Genomic DNA, 17,961 nt, shown 5'->3' with positions numbered 1-17,961 from the left:
GAAAAGTGGAGCAATATTGTTCGTCCCCTTTACTTTCAGTGCAGCAAACTCACTCCAGAAGTTCATTGTGGATCTCTGAATGATCCAATGTTGTACTAAATGATGATAAATATAATCCACCTGTGTGTAATCAAGTCTCCGTATAAATGCACCTGTTCTGTGATAGTTTCAGGCTTCTGTTTGATGCACAGAGAGCATCATGAAGACCAAGGAACACAACAGGCAGGTCCGTGATGCTGTTGTGGAGAAGTTTAAAGCCAGATTTGGATACAAAATGATTTCCAAAACTTTAAACATCCCAAGGAGTACTGTGCAATCGATCATATTGAAATGGAAGGAGTATCATACCACTGCAAATCTACCAAGACCCGGCCATCCCTCTACACTTTCATCTCAAACAAGGAGAAGACTGATCAGAGATGCAGCCAAGAGGCCCATGATCACTCTGGATGAACTGCAGAGATCTACAGCTGAGGTGGGACAGTCTGTCCATAGGACAACAATCAGTCGTCGTACACTGCACAAATCTGGCCTTTATGGAAGATTGGCAAGAAGAAAAGCATTTCTCAAAGATATCCATAAAAAGTGTTGTTTAAAGTTTGCAGCCAGCCACCTAGGAGACACACCAAACATGTGGTAGAAGGTGCTCTGGTCAGATGAAACCAAAATCTAACTTTTTGGCAACAATTGCAAACGATATGTTTGGCGTAAAGGCAACACAGCTGAACACAACACATCACCCTGAACACACCATCGCCACTGTTAAATATAGTGGTGGCAGCATCATGGTTTGGGTCTGCTTTTCTTCAGCAGGGACAGAGAAGATGGTTAAAATTGATGGGAAGATGGATGGAGCCAAATACAGGACCATTCTTGAAGAAAACCTGTTGGAGTCTGCAAAAGACCTGTGACTGGGATGGAGATTTGTCTTCCAACAAGACAATGATCCCAAACATAAAGCAAAATCTACAATGGAATGTTTCACAAATCAACGTATCTATAGGTGTTAGAATGGCCAAGCCAAAATCCAGACCTGAATCAAATCGAGAATGTGTGGAAAGAGCTGAAAACTGCTGTTCACAAACGATCTCCATCAAACCTCACTGAGTTCAAGCTGTTTGCCAAGAAAGAATGGGCAAGAATTTCAGTCTCTCGATGTACAAAACTGATAGAGACATACCCCAAGCGACTTGCAGCTGTACGCAACAAAGTATTAAGTTAACCCCTTCGCACCCGAGCCTGTTTTTGCCTTCGTGACCGGGCCAATTTTTTCAATTCTGACCAGTGTCACTTTATGAGGTCATAACTCTAGAACGCTTCAACGGATCCTACTGATTCTGACATTGTTTTCTCATGACATATTGTACTTCATGTTGGTGGTAAAATTTTTTAGATATGATCTGCACTTATTTGTTAAAAAAATCAAAATTTGGCAAAAATTTAGAAAATTTTGCAATTTTCAAACTTTTAATTTTTATGCCCTTAAATCAGAGAGTGATATCGCACAAAATAGTTAATAATTAACATTTCCCACATGTCTACTTTACATCTGAACAATTTTGGAAACATAATTTTTTTTTTTTAGGAAGTTATAAGGGTTAAAAGTTGACCAGCGATTTCTCATTTTTACAACAAAATTTGCAACACCATTTTTTTTAGGGACCACCTCACATTTGAAGTGAGTTTGGGGGGTCAATATGACAGAAAATACCCAAAATTGACACCATTCTAAAAACTGCACCTCTCAATGTACTCAAAACCACATTCAAGAAGTTTATTAACCCTTCAGGTGCTTCACATGAATGAATGGAATATGGAAGGAAAAAATAAACATTTAACTTTTTTTCACAAACATTTTACTTCAAAACCATTTTTTTTTATTTTCACAAGTGTAAAAAGAGAAAATGAACCACTAAATTTTTTTGTGCAATTTCTCCCGAATACGCCAATACCCCGTATGTGGGGCTAAACCACTGTTTGAGCACACGGCAGAGCTCAGAACGGAAGGAGTGCCGTTTGACTTTTTCAATGCAGAATTGGCTGGAATTGAGATCGGATGCCATGTCGCATTTGGAGAGCCCCTGATGTACCTAAACAGTGGAAACCCCCCACAAGTGACCCCATTTTGGAAATTAGACCCCCCCAGGGACTTATCTAGATGTGTGGTGACACTTTGAACCCCCAAGTGTTTCACTAAAGTTTATAATGTAGAGCCGTGAAAATAAAAAAAAAATCATTTTTTTTCCACAAAAATGATCTTTTAGCCCCCCCTTTTTATTTTCACAAGGGTAACAGGAGAAATTGGACCCTAAGAGTTGTTGTCCAATTTGTCCTGAGTACGCTGGTACGCCATATGTTGGAGAAAACTACTGTTTGGGCACACGGTGGGGCTCGGAAGGGAAGTAGTGACGTTCTGAAATGCAGACTTTGATGGAATGGTCTGTGGGTGTCATGTCGCGTTTGCAGAGCCCCTGATGTACCTAAACAGTGGAAACCCCACACAAGTGACACCATTTTGGAAACTAGACCCCCCAAGGAACTTATCTAGATGTGTGGTGAGCACTTTGAACCCCCAAGTGTTTCAGTAAAGTTTATAATGTAGAGGCGTGAAAATAAAAAAATCATTTTTTTTCCACAAAAATGATCTTTTAGCCCCCAATTTTTATTTTCACAAGGGTAACAGGAGAAATTGGACCCTAAGAGTTGTTGTCCAATTTGTCCTGAGTACGCTGGTATGCCATATGTTGGAGAAAACTACTGTTTGGGCACACGGTGGGGCTCGGAAGGGAAGTAGTGACGTTCTGAAATGCAGACTTTGATGGAATGGTCTGTGGGTGTCATGTCGCGTTTGCAGAGCCCCTGATGTACCTAAACAGTGGAAACCCCCCACAAGTGACCCCATTTTGGAAACTAGACCCCCCAAGGAACTTATATAGATGTGTGGTGAGCACTTTGTACCCCCAAGTGTTTCAGTAAAGTTTATAATGTAGAGGCGTGAAAATAAAAAAATCATTTTTTTTCCACAAAAATGATCTTTTAGCCCCCAATTTTTATTTTCACAAGGGTAACGGGAGAAATTGGACCCTAAGAGTTGTTATCCAATTTGTCCTGAGTCCTGAGTACGCTGGTACCCCATATGTGGGAGAAAATACTGTTTGGGCACACGGTGGGGCTCGGAAGGGAAGTAGTGATGTTCTGAAATGCAGACTTTGATGGAATGGTCTGCGGGCGTCATATTGCATTTACAGAGCCCCTGATGTACCTAAACAGTGGAAACCCCCAATTCTAATTCCAACCCTAACCCCAACACATCCCTAACCCTAATCTCAGCCCTAACCATAACCCTATCCACAAACCTAACACCAACACACCCATAACTTTAATCCCAGCCCTAGCCCTAACCCTAGCCCTAACCCTAGCCCTAACCCTAGCCCCTGCATTTTTTTTTTTTACTTTTTTTTTATTTTTGTCACAAGATCGCTGCACTGCGATCTGACTCATAGTAACGCCACTTCACCTCTGATCATCTGTCAGTGTGAGATCAGAGGAGAAGCAGCGTTACTATGTGACAAGATCGCTGCCTGGCACATAATAACGCGACTTCTCCTCTGATCTCACAATGACAGATGATCAGAGGTGAAGCAGCGTTACTGTGTGACAAGATCGCTGCCTGGCACAGCTGTGCCAGGCAGCGATCAGCTGTGCCAGGCAGCGATCTAGTCACACAATAACGCTGCTTCACCTCTGATCAGCTGTCAGTGTTAGATCAGAGGGAGAAGCCGCGTTACAATGAGGGAGATCGCCGGGAAACAAGCAGCTTTCCCAGCGATCGCTCCCATTGGCTGCTGTGACGCTGACGTCATCGGGACCTGAACCAATCAGGTCTCGATGACGTCGGGGGTCCCAGCATGCATTGCGCACCGGGATCCCCGCGTTGGAAGGTATGTGGGGGTCCCGGGGGGCACAAAACCGCCGACAGTAGATAAACGTCGGCGCTGCACAAAGCCCAGCAAGCGCCAACGTTTATCTACTGTGGGCGGTCGTGAAGAGGTTAAAGGGGCCGAATAATATTGCACGTCCCACTTTTCAGTTTTTGAATTTCCACAAAAATTTAAAATAACCAACAAATTTCGTTCAACTTCACAATTGTGTCCCACTTGTTGATGCTTCACCAAAAATTTTACATTTGGTGTCTTTATGTTTGAAGCATGATATGTGGGAAAAGGTTGAAAAATTCCAGGGAACCGAATACTTTCGCGAGGCACTGTATATATGGTGAATAACTCGTATTCAATATTTTGAACAACTCCATAAATCACATTGAAAAATTGCCCACAGCTTACAAACAGTTGGCATATGTCAATGGATTTAGTCTGTTGTTCGCCTGGAGAGAGAGAGAGGTCCTCGCTCAAAAAAAAAAATTTCAGAGTCCGTCTCCTCCGCCCGGGAGACGCTACAATTCTAACGGATCCGTCAAAAAGCCGATGTGACGGATGACCATCAGTCAAAATCCACCGCTAATGCATGTCTATGAGGGAAGAAAACGGATCCGCCAAAAAAGGGGCAGATCCGTTTTTTTCTAAAAGTGGCGGATTTTGACTGACGTCTAAAAACGGAAATGTGAAACAGGCCTAAGAGGTGTCTCTCAACTTTCACCATTATCTGTCACTTTTCCGTAGTCTAATCGTTTCCTAATCTGCTACATGTAAAATAGCTCTTGTCTTTAGGTTTCAGATGCTAAATTTCTGAGCCGTCCTTGATGTTCTTTATGTCCTCCTATTATGAGCAGTGTGTAGTAATCATACTACAGATAAAAATTGAGAATCCTCAGTAGTTTATACCTTCTGAATGTAGAGGACCCACTTGTGTGTCAATATCATGCTATCGCAATGCACTTGTATGATGAGCAAAGAAGTTGTTGATTGGATTGACAAGATGCAGGCTTACAAATATATAAGGGATTATCAGGATTGTTTCAACCCCTCTATGATGCCCTTATGCTTTAAAAATCTCCATACTTATTGGATTAAAGTAAGCTAAGCCTGCCCATATTGACAGGATCAACCAACCCCTGCGGGATCTCCCAACAGTCTAATGGGTATGGGTGGATTCAAGACCCTCTCCCAATAGAAGATGTCGGGGAAGAGAAAGAGCTACCAATCTGTTTCTTCTCCCAGAAGATAAGGCACCTCCAGAAGAGTCTGACAGCAGCTCTCTCTTGGAGACTGAACCCAGCATTCCTGTTAATGAAATGATCAGGAGAGATGGCTCTCGGCTGGTCATTAGTCTCTATAGTGCCTTTATAGGGTATATCAATTGATTAAATTGTCTATCTTCCCCTTATATCTATTTTTTTTTAAGTTATACCACCTATGCATTTTTAGTAGGGAAATATACATGTCTCAACTTATTTGTTTTTCTTTCAGAAAGTAAAAGGTATGAGCCTGGAAGATGCGGTGGTTTTAAATGTAGACACCAACACTTTGGAGACTCCCTTCGATGACCTTCAGAATCTACCAAGTGAAGTGGTCAGTACTTAATCATTACTGATTTTTTTTATTAAATTACTTGTTCAGCCCCTATAAAAAAAACCTGTTCGTGTTAAAAAATTTAAAAATAATTCATACTTACCTTACTGATCCACTTTCAGTTACAACACTTACAGCCCACTCTGCTAATCATAGTTTCCCCCTACCATGTTTAGCCAGATGATCGCTGCAGCCGCCATCGTAGCTAGACAGCAAGTAATCAGCTTCAGAAAAGTACAGCACCTTCACGTGCCGTGTAGCATTGTGACCACTGCTGACAGACAGTGATTTGCTGCAACATTCACAAAGGTGCAACTGTTGTTTTTTGATTTTGTTATACACCGTGGACAAAGGAACATCAAGATCTTTGGATAAGGACCTGTAACCTTGAGATTGTTGATATTTTTCAACAATTTTGATTCTCTAGTCCTCAGACAGTTCTCTTCTCCATGCTTAGTGTGGCACACACACAATGCAAAGATTGGACCAACTTCCCCCATTTTCATCTGGTTTCAGGTGTGATTTTCATTTTGCCCACACCTGAGTTTGAACAAGCATCACATGCTTGAAACAAAGTTGTTTACCTACAATTATGGAAAAGTGCCAACAATTTAGTCCAGCTCACTTTTGGGGTTTTGTGTGAAATGTCCAATTTCCCTTTTTTTTGTGTGTTGTTCCAATACACATAAAAGGAAATAAACGTGTATAACAAAACGTGTAATTGCAATAATTTTCTGGGAGAAACACTTCATTTTCTGGAACAATTTCAAGGGTGCCAACACTTTTGGCCATGACTGTATATGGAAGTACAGAGACAGACAGGGGACCAGGAAGCATTGGAAACAGAACACTATGTGATCAGTAAGGTTATTTTGACTTATTTTTACAGCCCATTCAAATTGCAAAAATGATTTTGTTTTCTTCGAGTGAAAAGCAACTTGTATGAAATACAAGAAGCTGCGAAAGATTGTCTTCCAACATTGTCAAATTTGTCACATTTAAAAGTGGAAGCGAGAAACCTAAAATAGAGCACTTACTAGACATTTCACTTACAGGTTAAGAATGCGTCATTGATATATATAGCACCGTGGCTGATAAATGCGTTCTAATTATACTAATTACACCATTTAGATGAAGATGAAAATGCCATATTTGTTACCGCGTTACATAATATACATATAAATGATCTTATCAAAGAGTGTATTTTACATAAATGAATTAATTTGAATGTCGATAATCCGTTTTATCCACTTCCCGTCATGCGCTGTAGATGTACGACACTTGTTGAGTGCGGGTGTATAGAGCAAGTGAAGGTGTTATACAGCCGTCATCTGCCTGTGCCCGTAACAGCACGCAATCACTGTTGTTAACCCCTTAGTTCCACCTGTGGCTGTTAATCAGTTAATTCCCACTGTCGGTCACTGACAGCGAGATTTAACATGCGCCATCTGGAAGGACATCATTCCGCCCATCTGCGCCCTTGTCACGTGATCGCGGGGAGCCAATGAGTCGTCATGACAGCCGGGGGTCTGATGACGACCCCCTGTGATTTTCATTATACATAGCAGTGCTGATGCACTGATGTGTATAGTTCAAGCGATCAGATGATCACAGCTTCAAGTCCCTTAAGGAGACTAACAAAAAAAAAGGAAAGAAAAAAGTGTTTTTAAAAATTTGAAAACACAATGCAAACGTTCAAATGACCCCCCTTTTGGGCCATTAAAAATAAAACATTTTTTAAAAAATGCACATATTTAATATTACAAAAAATTCCCGTGACTCAATCAAATCACACCGGAAAAGTATGAGTTTTAAAGACTAAAATACATTTTATTAAACTAGAAAAACAGAGCAACAATGCTTCAGGTGGCCTCCTGAAGAAGCTGCGGCGCAACACGCGTAGAGGCGACAGGCCGGGGCAGCGTTACTTAATACTTCATGTAAGTCTTTAATTATATAACCTATGCTATGCAGCGTTGTATTGGTATGACTAACATAGGCTTTTTTTGCCATATATAACAATATGAGCACAATATGAGCGTACTAGGACAATATAGTCAGCTGACTGCCATATATATTCTAGCACTAGCGCACTTTATTTAGTTCAAATAATGGTTGGTTGGCCATATTTACCATAACTTTAGTGCACTGTTCATTAGACTATTACCTGTCCATTTATTGATTGCATTTTTTGAATGGAGGTTAATTGGACAGGATTGTGTCTTGCTTCATATTGCGTTTAAATTTTTATGGCTGCATAATTGTATATGTTACCTAAGATGTATTCATTGTATACTTCTGCCCTGTGTCACCTGCTTTAGCATTGTTGCTCTGTTTTTCAAGATTAATAAAATGTATTTTAGTCTTTAAAAGTTATACTTTTCCGGTGTGATTTGATTGAGTCACGGGAATTTTTTGTGGTTTCTATGTTTTTTGAGTTGTGATATTACAATTTTGTTCTATTATACAGGGAAAATCTTGTATCTAACATATTTGATATTGCTGTGTCCATAAAAGTCCGAACTATCAAACTATAAACTAAATTAATCAGATCGGTAAACGCCAGAATTGCGTTCTTTTAATGGCCTCAATAAGAAGCGATCAAAACATTGCATCAAACCTAAGGCCATGTTCACACATTCAGTATTTGGTCAGTATTTACATCAGTATTTGTAAGCCAAAACCAGGAGTGTAACACACAGAGGAAAAGTATAATAGAAGCGCCTCATCACTTCTGCATTTTTCACCCACTCCTGGTCTTGGCTTACAAATACTGATGTAAAATACTGACCAAATACTGAAGGTGTGAACATGGCCTAAAATCGTATCAATAAAAACATCCGCTAAGAGCATAAAAAAGGAGCCCTCGTCCAGACTTATAGCCCGAAAAATGAAAACGTTACGGGTCTCTGAAAATGGCCATATAAGTAAAACTTTTTCTTTTTTTCCTTACAAATTTCCGATTTTTTTTTTTTCACCATGTAAATAAAAAAACAAAACTATACTTGTTTTGCATGTTTGGTATCTGTATTGTCATACTGACCTGGAGAATCACATTGTCAGTTAACTTTCACTATATAATTAATGAAAATGATGAAAAACAAAAAACACTTTTTTGGCAGTTTTGATGCACTTGGTGTTTTCTTCCTGCTTTCGAGTGCATCACATGATAAAATAAGTGATGTAATTCAAGTGTATAACTCGTCCTGCAAAATCAAGCCCTCACACGGATTTGGGGACAAAAATTGAAAAAGCTGTGGGTTACGGTTTTTAGATTCTGTGTGTGCTACACTAAGCATCTAAGGATGGAAAGAGGAGAAGAGAACTGTCAGAGAGCCAAAATTGTTCAAAAATATCAACAATCTCAAAGTTACAAGTCCATCTCCAGAGATCTTGATGTTCCTTTGACCACTGTGCACAATATAATCAAGAAGTTTACAATCCATGGCACTGAAGCTAGTCTTCCTCTATGTGGATGGCAGAGAAAAATAGTTGAAAGGGTGTTGGTGAATAATCAGCCTCAGTTAAGTTCTAAAGAAATTAAAGCTGTCCTGCAGCCTCGGGGTGCATCCGTGTCAGCGCAAAATATCTGGCGACATTTGAATTAAATGGAACGCTATGGCAGGAAGCCCAGGACCCCACTGCTGACACAGAGACCTAAAAAAGTTAGACAGCAGTTTGCCGAAAAAAATTTACTTGTGTAAACCAAAAATCCTTCTGGGAAAGTGTCTTGAGGACAGATGAGACCAAGGTAGAACTTTTTGATCAAGCAAATCATTCTACTGTTTACCAAAAACAGAAAGAGGCCTGCAGAGAAAACAACACAGTACCTGCAGCCAAATATGGTGGAGGTTCAAATCTATTTTGGGGTTGTTTTGCTGCCTCTGGCACTGGGTGTCTTGATTGTGGGGGAAGACATTATGAAATCTGAAGATTCCAAAAGGATTTTGAGTTGCAATGTAGTGCCCAATGTCAGAAAGCTGGGTTTGCGTCCTAGGTCACGGGTCTTTCAGCAGAACAATGACTCCAAACATGACTCAAGAAGCCCTAAGAAATGGATGGAAACAAAGAGGTGGAGAGTTCTAAAGTTGCCAGCAGTGAGTCTGGATCTAAAACCCATTGAACATCTGTGGAGAGATCTTCAAACTGCTGTTAGGAGAAGGTGCCCTACAAATATGAGAGACCTGGATCAGTTTGCAAAAGAAGAGTGGTCCAGAATTTTAGTTGAGTGGTGTAAGAAGCTTGTGGATTGTTATTAAAAGCGATTGATTTTTTTCAGGTTGTGTGAAATTATGTCCATTTTGCCCTTTCTGGTTTTTTTTTTTTGTGCTTTTCCAATACACACATAGGAAATAAACTTGTGTATAACAAACATGTGTAAATGTAATAATTTTCTGGGAGAAATACTTCATTTTTTCGGACATGATTGTATATACTGTATACACACATACAAGTTCTTTATCTCCATAATTTTACTGTCCGCCTTTCATGGGCATTTTTACTGCATAATAAATGACGTAAAAGCAATATCCAAAAATGGTGGCAGCATTGTGAGGTTTTTTTTTCACCATTTTATTCACTTTTCCCATTTCTCAGTACATTGTGCGGCATCAGTGAATATTATCAATCAAAATTGCAAAAAATCAATTGTGCATATGGCTATGTCGATGGAAAAGTAAAAAAAGTTATAACCTTTGGCGGAAGAGGAGGCAAAAACAAAAGTGCAAGAAGACAAAAATTGTCTCTGCCGGGAAGTGATTAAAAGAGTACACCTTGTGCTGTTGGCCTCGCCTAGCTTGCCGTGTAGCAACTCTAGTAAGATATTTCCCACCATTACCATCCAAACATAATCTAAGAAGAAAAAAATGCAATAAACAAATAAGGCTAAAAATAATATATGAAATGATTTATTCCCTTTAAGAACTTAAAATGGAATTTTCTCCTTGAGAAGCACAATAAACTGCTCTGACTTTTTCTTTTAAATGTAAGAAATCTGCAAAATGCACTTTAATAATATATGTTACACTACAATTTCCACAGCAAAGATAAGTCGGGGATCTTTGCGTTCACAATTCGATTTTAATAAACGTGAAACAAATTTTGAAAAAAAGAGCACCGTTCAGCTGAAAGCCCTAAAATACGCCAGGATAGCAGAAAGACACAAGTGTTTAAGGCTTGAACTCCTTCCCTATATAATTTATGCTTTATTAATGAAAACTTTGCCGCTCGCTCTTTTTTTTTTTTTTTTTCACATTACGTATAAATATTTATAATTCTTGCATATTCTATGTACTATTCGTAGACGCACGAGGGTACTTCTTGCTGTCCTGTTATTCGTGTTCTTTCCTTTCAAGGTCTTTTCTTCTCACCCAATTTCCCAGGCAAATTGTGTAGAATAACTCAATATTAATCAGTCTCCTCTGTTCCTGCATATTCTTATTGTGCTCAGAGACCGGCCGCCGTTGCTTTTATTCAATTCCTAATGCTCTCCAGCAAAATGGGCCGAGTGATGCCGTTAGTTAAATGCTTTTATTTGCTAAGACAAAGTTGGAACGATTTTGCTTTCGGTTGTATCGGTGCCACGTGCTACTGAAGGACTCTTAATTAATAGATCAAAGCTCGGGTACATGGGCTGCAGAATATACAGACCGGGGAAGGTAACAGCTCTTTGATCTGTGACACGCTGTGTTTGGGGGTGGAAGCTTTTTTTATTTTATTTTTTTATACTCTTTGGTTATTTTTCCAAAGGTTACTTGTTATTTACATTTATTTAACTCCTTCCTGTTTTTATTTTTCTAATAAAAACATGCAGTCTTATCGTAGATGGGGTTGGAATGCATATAATTAAAGTAATAATAATTACAATTAATATTTAAATATTATAGATGTGGATACAATTTATGTGCACTTGAATGGGTTGGCCATTTATGACAATCTTTTAGTGTGAAGTATTTCCTGACAGTAAGCGTATCGCTGGCGATCCTGCTTCTTCGACTTGTTACATTTTCCTGGAGTGATACCACTGGGGAGATGTGGTATTTCGCGATGTCTATTGCAATGCATGAACATACAGGGTCCTCCCAAAGAGTGAGACGCTGGTTGAATTTTGTTCTAATCTGGCTGCATATGTTAGTTAGTACAAATGAACATGGTGGTGTTGCCACTTTTATGCGTTTGAGTAAGTACCATGATGTCTGATTCAGTCACGGATCTCTTGACCTGGACTCAACAACTTCATTTATACCGAAGAGATTGTGGAGTTTGGGTCAGGAGAACGTCGTCCAGGTTGGACATCGTGGTCCAAACTTGGACCATGAATTCTTGATGTGTGAAACTGGTCAAAGACTCACAGCTTCTTTTGAAGCTCTACTCCAGTGTATTTTTTTAATTAACCCCAAAATGGTATCACTAATGTTTGTTGCCTGCCTGTAGTAAATTAAATTACCAGCTGTCATCTTTTCTTCCCAGTCCCATTCCACCTACGGTGACCGCAGCTTCTGCCTGATTAGAAGTCAGAGCTAACGGGCTCGAGCTCTCAATATAAGTCTATGAGAGTCTCGTTCTGGCCTTACTCTGGTTCTCATAGATTTGTATTCAGATTTGACTTCCGGTCCACCCGATAAACACTGGAGCAATTCAGCAGGTCACAACTTGCAGAAGGTGACCGTAGCATCACCGAGAACAGTAGAAGACGGCAACTGGTAAATATTCTTCTTCAGGCAGGGGACATACATTAGTGATACCACTTCTGAGGGTGAAATAAAAAAATAACAAAACGTCGGAGTGGTGCTGTAAGTGAACCCAGGATGCTGCCAAAGATTCTAAACTATATTTTGAAGGAAGGTGGTACTTAAAGAAGCCCTTCTCCAACTCCCATCAAAGTTTGTATCCTCTTTATATATTGCAATCATCATATTATACAGCACTGTGTACTTACAGTTGCTCATTTTGCCTTTCTAACCAGATAATTGTTCCCTTTTCTCTGCTGTATGTAGAAACAGGGAGTCTCTTTTTCCCGCTACACTTCATGACCTAGCTGCTCCCTCCTCCCCCTGCCTTAGACTTCTGCAGTGACTTATCACTCATGCAGAGAAATTTGACCTCCTGTTTCTACATAGAGCTAAGAAGGGTTCTGCTTGTCAGTTTATAATGACGTGATGTCATAGACCTAATGAAAAAAAGAAAAATTAACTTGGTACTAAGATAAAATGAGCAATTGTAAGTGCACAGTGCTGTATAATATGATGACTGCAATATATTAAAGGATAAGAACTTTGATGGTAGGAGGAGGAGAAAGAGGAGGAGTGCTTCTTTAAGAACTAGGATTGTAGTATCTATAGAAATCAAGCCTCTACGTGGATCATGAATGCGCAGATTGAGTTCCCAATATTTATTGCGCGATCATAGATAAACACAATAAAAATAGAAAAAGAAACTTTACAAACTTTGCCCAAACTCCTGTAACTCATTATCTGTAATAGACAGAGGATTTATGACAGGTCTATTGTCCCTCCCCTTAGCGGAGATTGATGACTAATAATAACTAATATCATCTTAAATAAATCTAAAATAAAATTGAAAAAATTTCTCCAAAGAAGTAGTGCTGCCTCTAACGCCCTGATTCATCGAGGCCAGAATTTTCCAAGCCATATTAGATGACCATAAGTGAGTTTGGCTGATAGCCATATTAGGCGGCTCTTCCATACAGAGGATCGCTCTCTTGGCCGAGCGCTCCTGTATTATCTATGAGAAAGCCACCAACTGAAATGTGTGTTGGCGACTTATTTCAGGAAGAACAATTTGATCGGCAGTCTGAAATCGGACACATTGCGATCAACATCTCTCCCAACCATCAGTCAGCCAGTGCCCACTTACACTTTACTCCATTGGCCGAATCTATTGATATTGGCAGGATTGACCAACATAAATCTGTCGTGTGGCCATCTGATAATCCAGAATATCTCTGTGGCACACTGCAAATTCATTTGTAGGAAGTTTAAGAAGATGATCACCCCCAGCTTTATTCCGTAGTTTCTACTGGACATCTTTTAGCTTTGAAATATTGATACTTATTTTAATAATACTATATCCACCTAGTATATTCTTCTGGCCATAGCCCATGTTATATATCTTGTCCTCCGTAATGCCTTCTCCTGCCCTTTCTAAGGATCCACCTTCCAGTTTGCGATATTTACCACGAGACCATTGACTGTTATAAGGGGACTCAACTCCCAACAGTACGATCTGTCAGCGCTCCACTTCAAAAACCACGAATGACTGAATTTCGGCTAACTTATAATTAAATTATAAAGAATGACTACAGATCAGAAGCCTCACTGCAAACAGTTTAAGCTTTGTGTGTTTGGGGGAAAAAAAATCAATTCTTACAGATAACAAGCCCCCATAACAGCCCCTCTCTTGCCGCTACCTTTACAACCTGTTTGCTGTTCCATGTGCTGTTAGAAGGTCCAGAGGTCTTGGAAGGTTTGTGTAGCCCCCTGTGAAGCGCAGTTCTCGTTACTCCTCTAGGGAACAGTTGCAGCCGCAGGATAATGGGATAACTGTCTGCAACCTTAATTTGATTTGGAAGAGGAAGTGATTGCCCTCTACGAGACTCGCATGGGCTCACACTATACGGGAACATGTCGACATTCTTAATACTTTTATTTTTCATATACTTTTGAACGTCTTGTTTATCTAAATTTCCATATACCCCCAATTGTAACACAAAAATACAATGCAGAGGCACAAGTGACTCATTTTTTTATCACAGATTTTGGCGACTGGACCTTTTCCTGCTGTGGGGTCCCACTTTCTAACCCTCGACCGCAGCAAGCTTGGGTACCATTAAACCTATCAACATATTGTGCTGTAAAAAAAAAATAGTATGTGCATTAAGCAAAGAAAAATAAATGTCTTCCGAAGAAAAGGCGACATTTAATCTTTTATTTATCACCCCGACTGCCGAAAGGGCTACATTTCCTTCCAGACCTTTAACAAGATTTAAGGATTAATAGATAGAAAAAAGTAGCTCTCCATTAACTTAATGGTGAAATACGAGCCTCTTGTCTGAAATTTTAAGCTTTTTACATGGAGTTGCCAAAAAAGTTGCAATATTTAGTGTGACAAAATTAGAGAGACTCTGTCAACAGGTTTAACCCCCTCCCTCAAAACTATTTATATGCACATGTAGCTCTTCATAGACAAGTCCAGCAATAGCGTTACATGGCAAGTCTGTTCCTCCATTAATGAGAAATCAGCATTTGAATTAATATGTAAATGAGTCTGTAAACTATGGTAGATCTGAAGCCTCTGTCACTCCAGCTCTGTTCTTCACCAAGTGCTGGCTTCTCCTGCTTGATTAACGGATTCTTTGCCTGAAGTCTGTTACTGAAAAATCAGGGTTTGAATTAATATGCAAATGAAACTTAAGGACTATGATAGATCTGAAGCCTCTGTCACTCCAGCTCTATTCCCCACCTCCCCCTGCTTGATTGACTGATCCTTTGCCTGAATTCACACGGCATATAAGCTGTCAGTGAAGCAGAAGGAGGCGGAATAGACCTGGAGTGACAGAGGCTTCAGATCTACCCTAGCTCTTCAGCCTCATTTGCATATCAGTTAAAATGCTGTTTTCTCAGTAATTGAGGAACGGACTGGCCATGTAAAGGTATTGCTGGACTTGTCTATGAAAGAGCTACAAGCAGCACATATAAATTGTTTGGAGTTTGAAATCCTGCTGAAAAAAATGTGCCTTAAAGGGAAATTGTCAACAAGTTGTTGATATGCATACCAATAGAGGACAGGCAAAGGAGAGGAATCAAGAGTATGAAAAATTAAAGAAATATATATTTTTTAAATATACAAAACTAGCTGAAGAGCCCGGCGCTACCCGGGCTTAGTAACTAGCTTTGGTTAGTTATAACAAATTATAATGACTCTCTCTCTCTCTCTCTATATATATATATATATATATATATATATATATATATATATAAAGCTGAGTGTATAGCCCCGCCCACGCCGCATAGCCACATTCACTATAATATCCCACATCATCCCGTCAGCCAGAGCTACCGGACTACTACCCATAATATCCCACATCATCCTGTCAGCTAGAGCCACTGGACTACTACTCCTAGTCTCCCACATCATCCAATCAGCCAGAGCCCCCGGACAACTACCACTAATATCCCACATCATCCCATCAGCCTGGAGTCAGAACCAGAGTGCTGAGTGGAACGGTCCTAACTTCCATAGTGGGGATCCCTTTGAGAGGCCTGGCGTCAGAACCAGAGCGCTGAGTGGATTTGTCCTGACTTCCATACCAATGATCCATTTAATAGAAGCCTGGGGTGAGAATCAGAGCGCTGAGGGATTTACTCTAACTTCCATACCGGAGATCCCTTTAAGAGAGGCCTGGGGTCAGTACCAAAGCGCAGAGTGGATTTTCCCTCACTTCCGTACCGAGGATCCCTTTAAGAGGGGACTTGGGTCAGAACCAGAGGGCTGAGTGGATTTGCCTTAACTTCCATACCGGGGATCCCTTTAAGAGAGCCTGGGATCAGAATCAGAGCGCCGAGGGATTTGCCCTAACTTCCATGCAGGAGATCCTTTTAAGGGAGCCTGGGGTCAGTACCAGAGCATTTGAAGGCAATTGCCCTGACTTCCATACTGGAGATCCCTTTAAGAGAGGCCTGGGGTCAGAATTAAAGCGCTGGATGGATTTGCCCTGACTTCCATACCGGAGATCCCTTTAAGAAGGGCCTGGAGTCAGTACCAAAGCGCAGAGTGGATTTGCCCTAAATTCCATACCAGTGATCCCTTTAAGAGACCCTGGGGTCAGAACCACAGAGCTGAGTAGAACGGTCCTAACTTCCATACCGGGGATCCCTTTAAGAGAGGCCTGGGGTCAAAACCAAAGCGCTGGATGCATTTGTTCTGACTTCCATACCAATGATCCCTTTAAGAGGGAAGATGTGCCTACGGGATGGAGGATGTGTGATGTGTATATGGGCACAGGAGGGGGATTCAATTCTGTCATGTGCTCTATGTTCCCTTTAGGGAGGCAGACAATGGCTGGGAGCTTATGTTCCCGAAGATGCTATATTTCTCACACCATGTCAGTGTCTGCTGAGGTGTTGTCAAGTGGGAAAACTGTTGGTCATAGCAACCAATCACAGCTCAGCTTCTTTTAACCAGCTCTGGTGACATGAAAGATGCTTTGTGATTGGTTGGTGATATACACACACACATTCATTTTTATATATATAGATAGCAAAAATGTAATTAATAGGATTAAATAATAAGGGGCACGAAAAGCAGAAAGCTAAAAAGCAGGTATCGACCCCAGGGAAGAAATCCAGACCTATCATATATTTCAGTAGTAAAATGCTAATACTAAATACTAATATTATATATTACGACGTATGTCTGGTGGAAATCCCAATGTCTGTATGACACAATATAATATAGTGGTGCAGGTATTTTATCAAAATATCTTAATGTATTGCACAGAAAACAATAAGGCACCAATTCATACTAATAAATACAGGTGACTCCGTGTACAAAGAAAGATCACAATGTAAGGTCACAGTACCTGGATAAAGTGCATAGTGTTGAGTAGATATAGCCAACAGAAAGATGATCTGATGATCTATCCTTGTACACTGAGTTAAATTTGGGTTTGGGAAATGACGCATGTTGCCTCTGCCATAGCAGTATTTATGAAGGGATACACTGGAGACAGAAACCTCCCATACACATTAGACAAACGTTGTCCGGACCTGTTGATATCTAGTCTAATGTAGTCTGTGTATGGGGACCTCCCAATTCACCCACGACAGATGACGTCAGAGAAGAAAAATGATCCGGCATGTCCGATTTTGGGTTGCTGCTCCTTTTGTTGTCTATGAGCTAAGCCACCATCATTGCAGTCTGGCAGCGTCTCTCATATACAACACAGGATCACCCAGCGCAGGATGAGCTGCATATGCAGGTTGTCGAGAGATACCAGTAGACCGAACCATCATTCAGCTGAGCACCATCCATTGTGCTCGGGGCCCAAAAGAGTCACCGTCTAGAGCTGGGGTCCCCAACCTTTCTGCAAGAGCCATATTCAGTTCTGAAAGATGGTCGCCAGTCACATTTTAGACAAAGAAATTGTAGTAGCATCCAGTGTATACTCGCGTCGGCTTATACTCGAGTATATACGGTATGTTTAAAATATAATGCTGATGTAAAGTAGAGATATGGGAAATGTTATTTATTAACTATCTTGTATGACAGAACTCTCTGGTTCAAGGACATAATAATTGAAAGTTTGAAAATAGCAAAGTTTTCAAAATTTTTGCCAAATTGCAGATTTTTTTCTCAAATAAATGCAAGTCATTTCCAACAAATGTTACCACTGTCAGGAAGTACAATGTGTAAC

At 40.3% G+C, this 17,961-nt stretch overlaps 1 protein-coding gene across 4 annotated transcripts in view; it reads left to right on the top strand.

The window, feature by feature from the left end:
* Positions 1-17,961, top strand: part of DENND1A (DENN domain containing 1A) — a 973,091-nt gene that overhangs the window by 584,226 nt on the left and 370,904 nt on the right. For all 4 annotated transcript variants that reach the window (XM_073590695.1, XM_073590694.1, XM_073590697.1 and 1 more), the window contains exon 12: positions 5,427-5,528. In XM_073590695.1, coding sequence (XP_073446796.1) covers positions 5,427-5,528 — 102 coding nt within the window. The remainder of the gene's footprint in view (positions 1-5,426; positions 5,529-17,961) is intronic.

The sequence above is a fragment of the Dendrobates tinctorius genome, unplaced genomic scaffold, assembly GCF_039654945.1.
Source record: "Dendrobates tinctorius isolate UK_male_01 unplaced genomic scaffold, ASM3965494v1 ptg000120l, whole genome shotgun sequence".
NCBI classification, from domain to species: Eukaryota; Metazoa; Chordata; class Amphibia; order Anura; family Dendrobatidae; genus Dendrobates; species Dendrobates tinctorius.
Note: the sequence above shows the minus strand (reverse complement) of the source record. Positions and strands in the feature narration are given on the sequence as shown.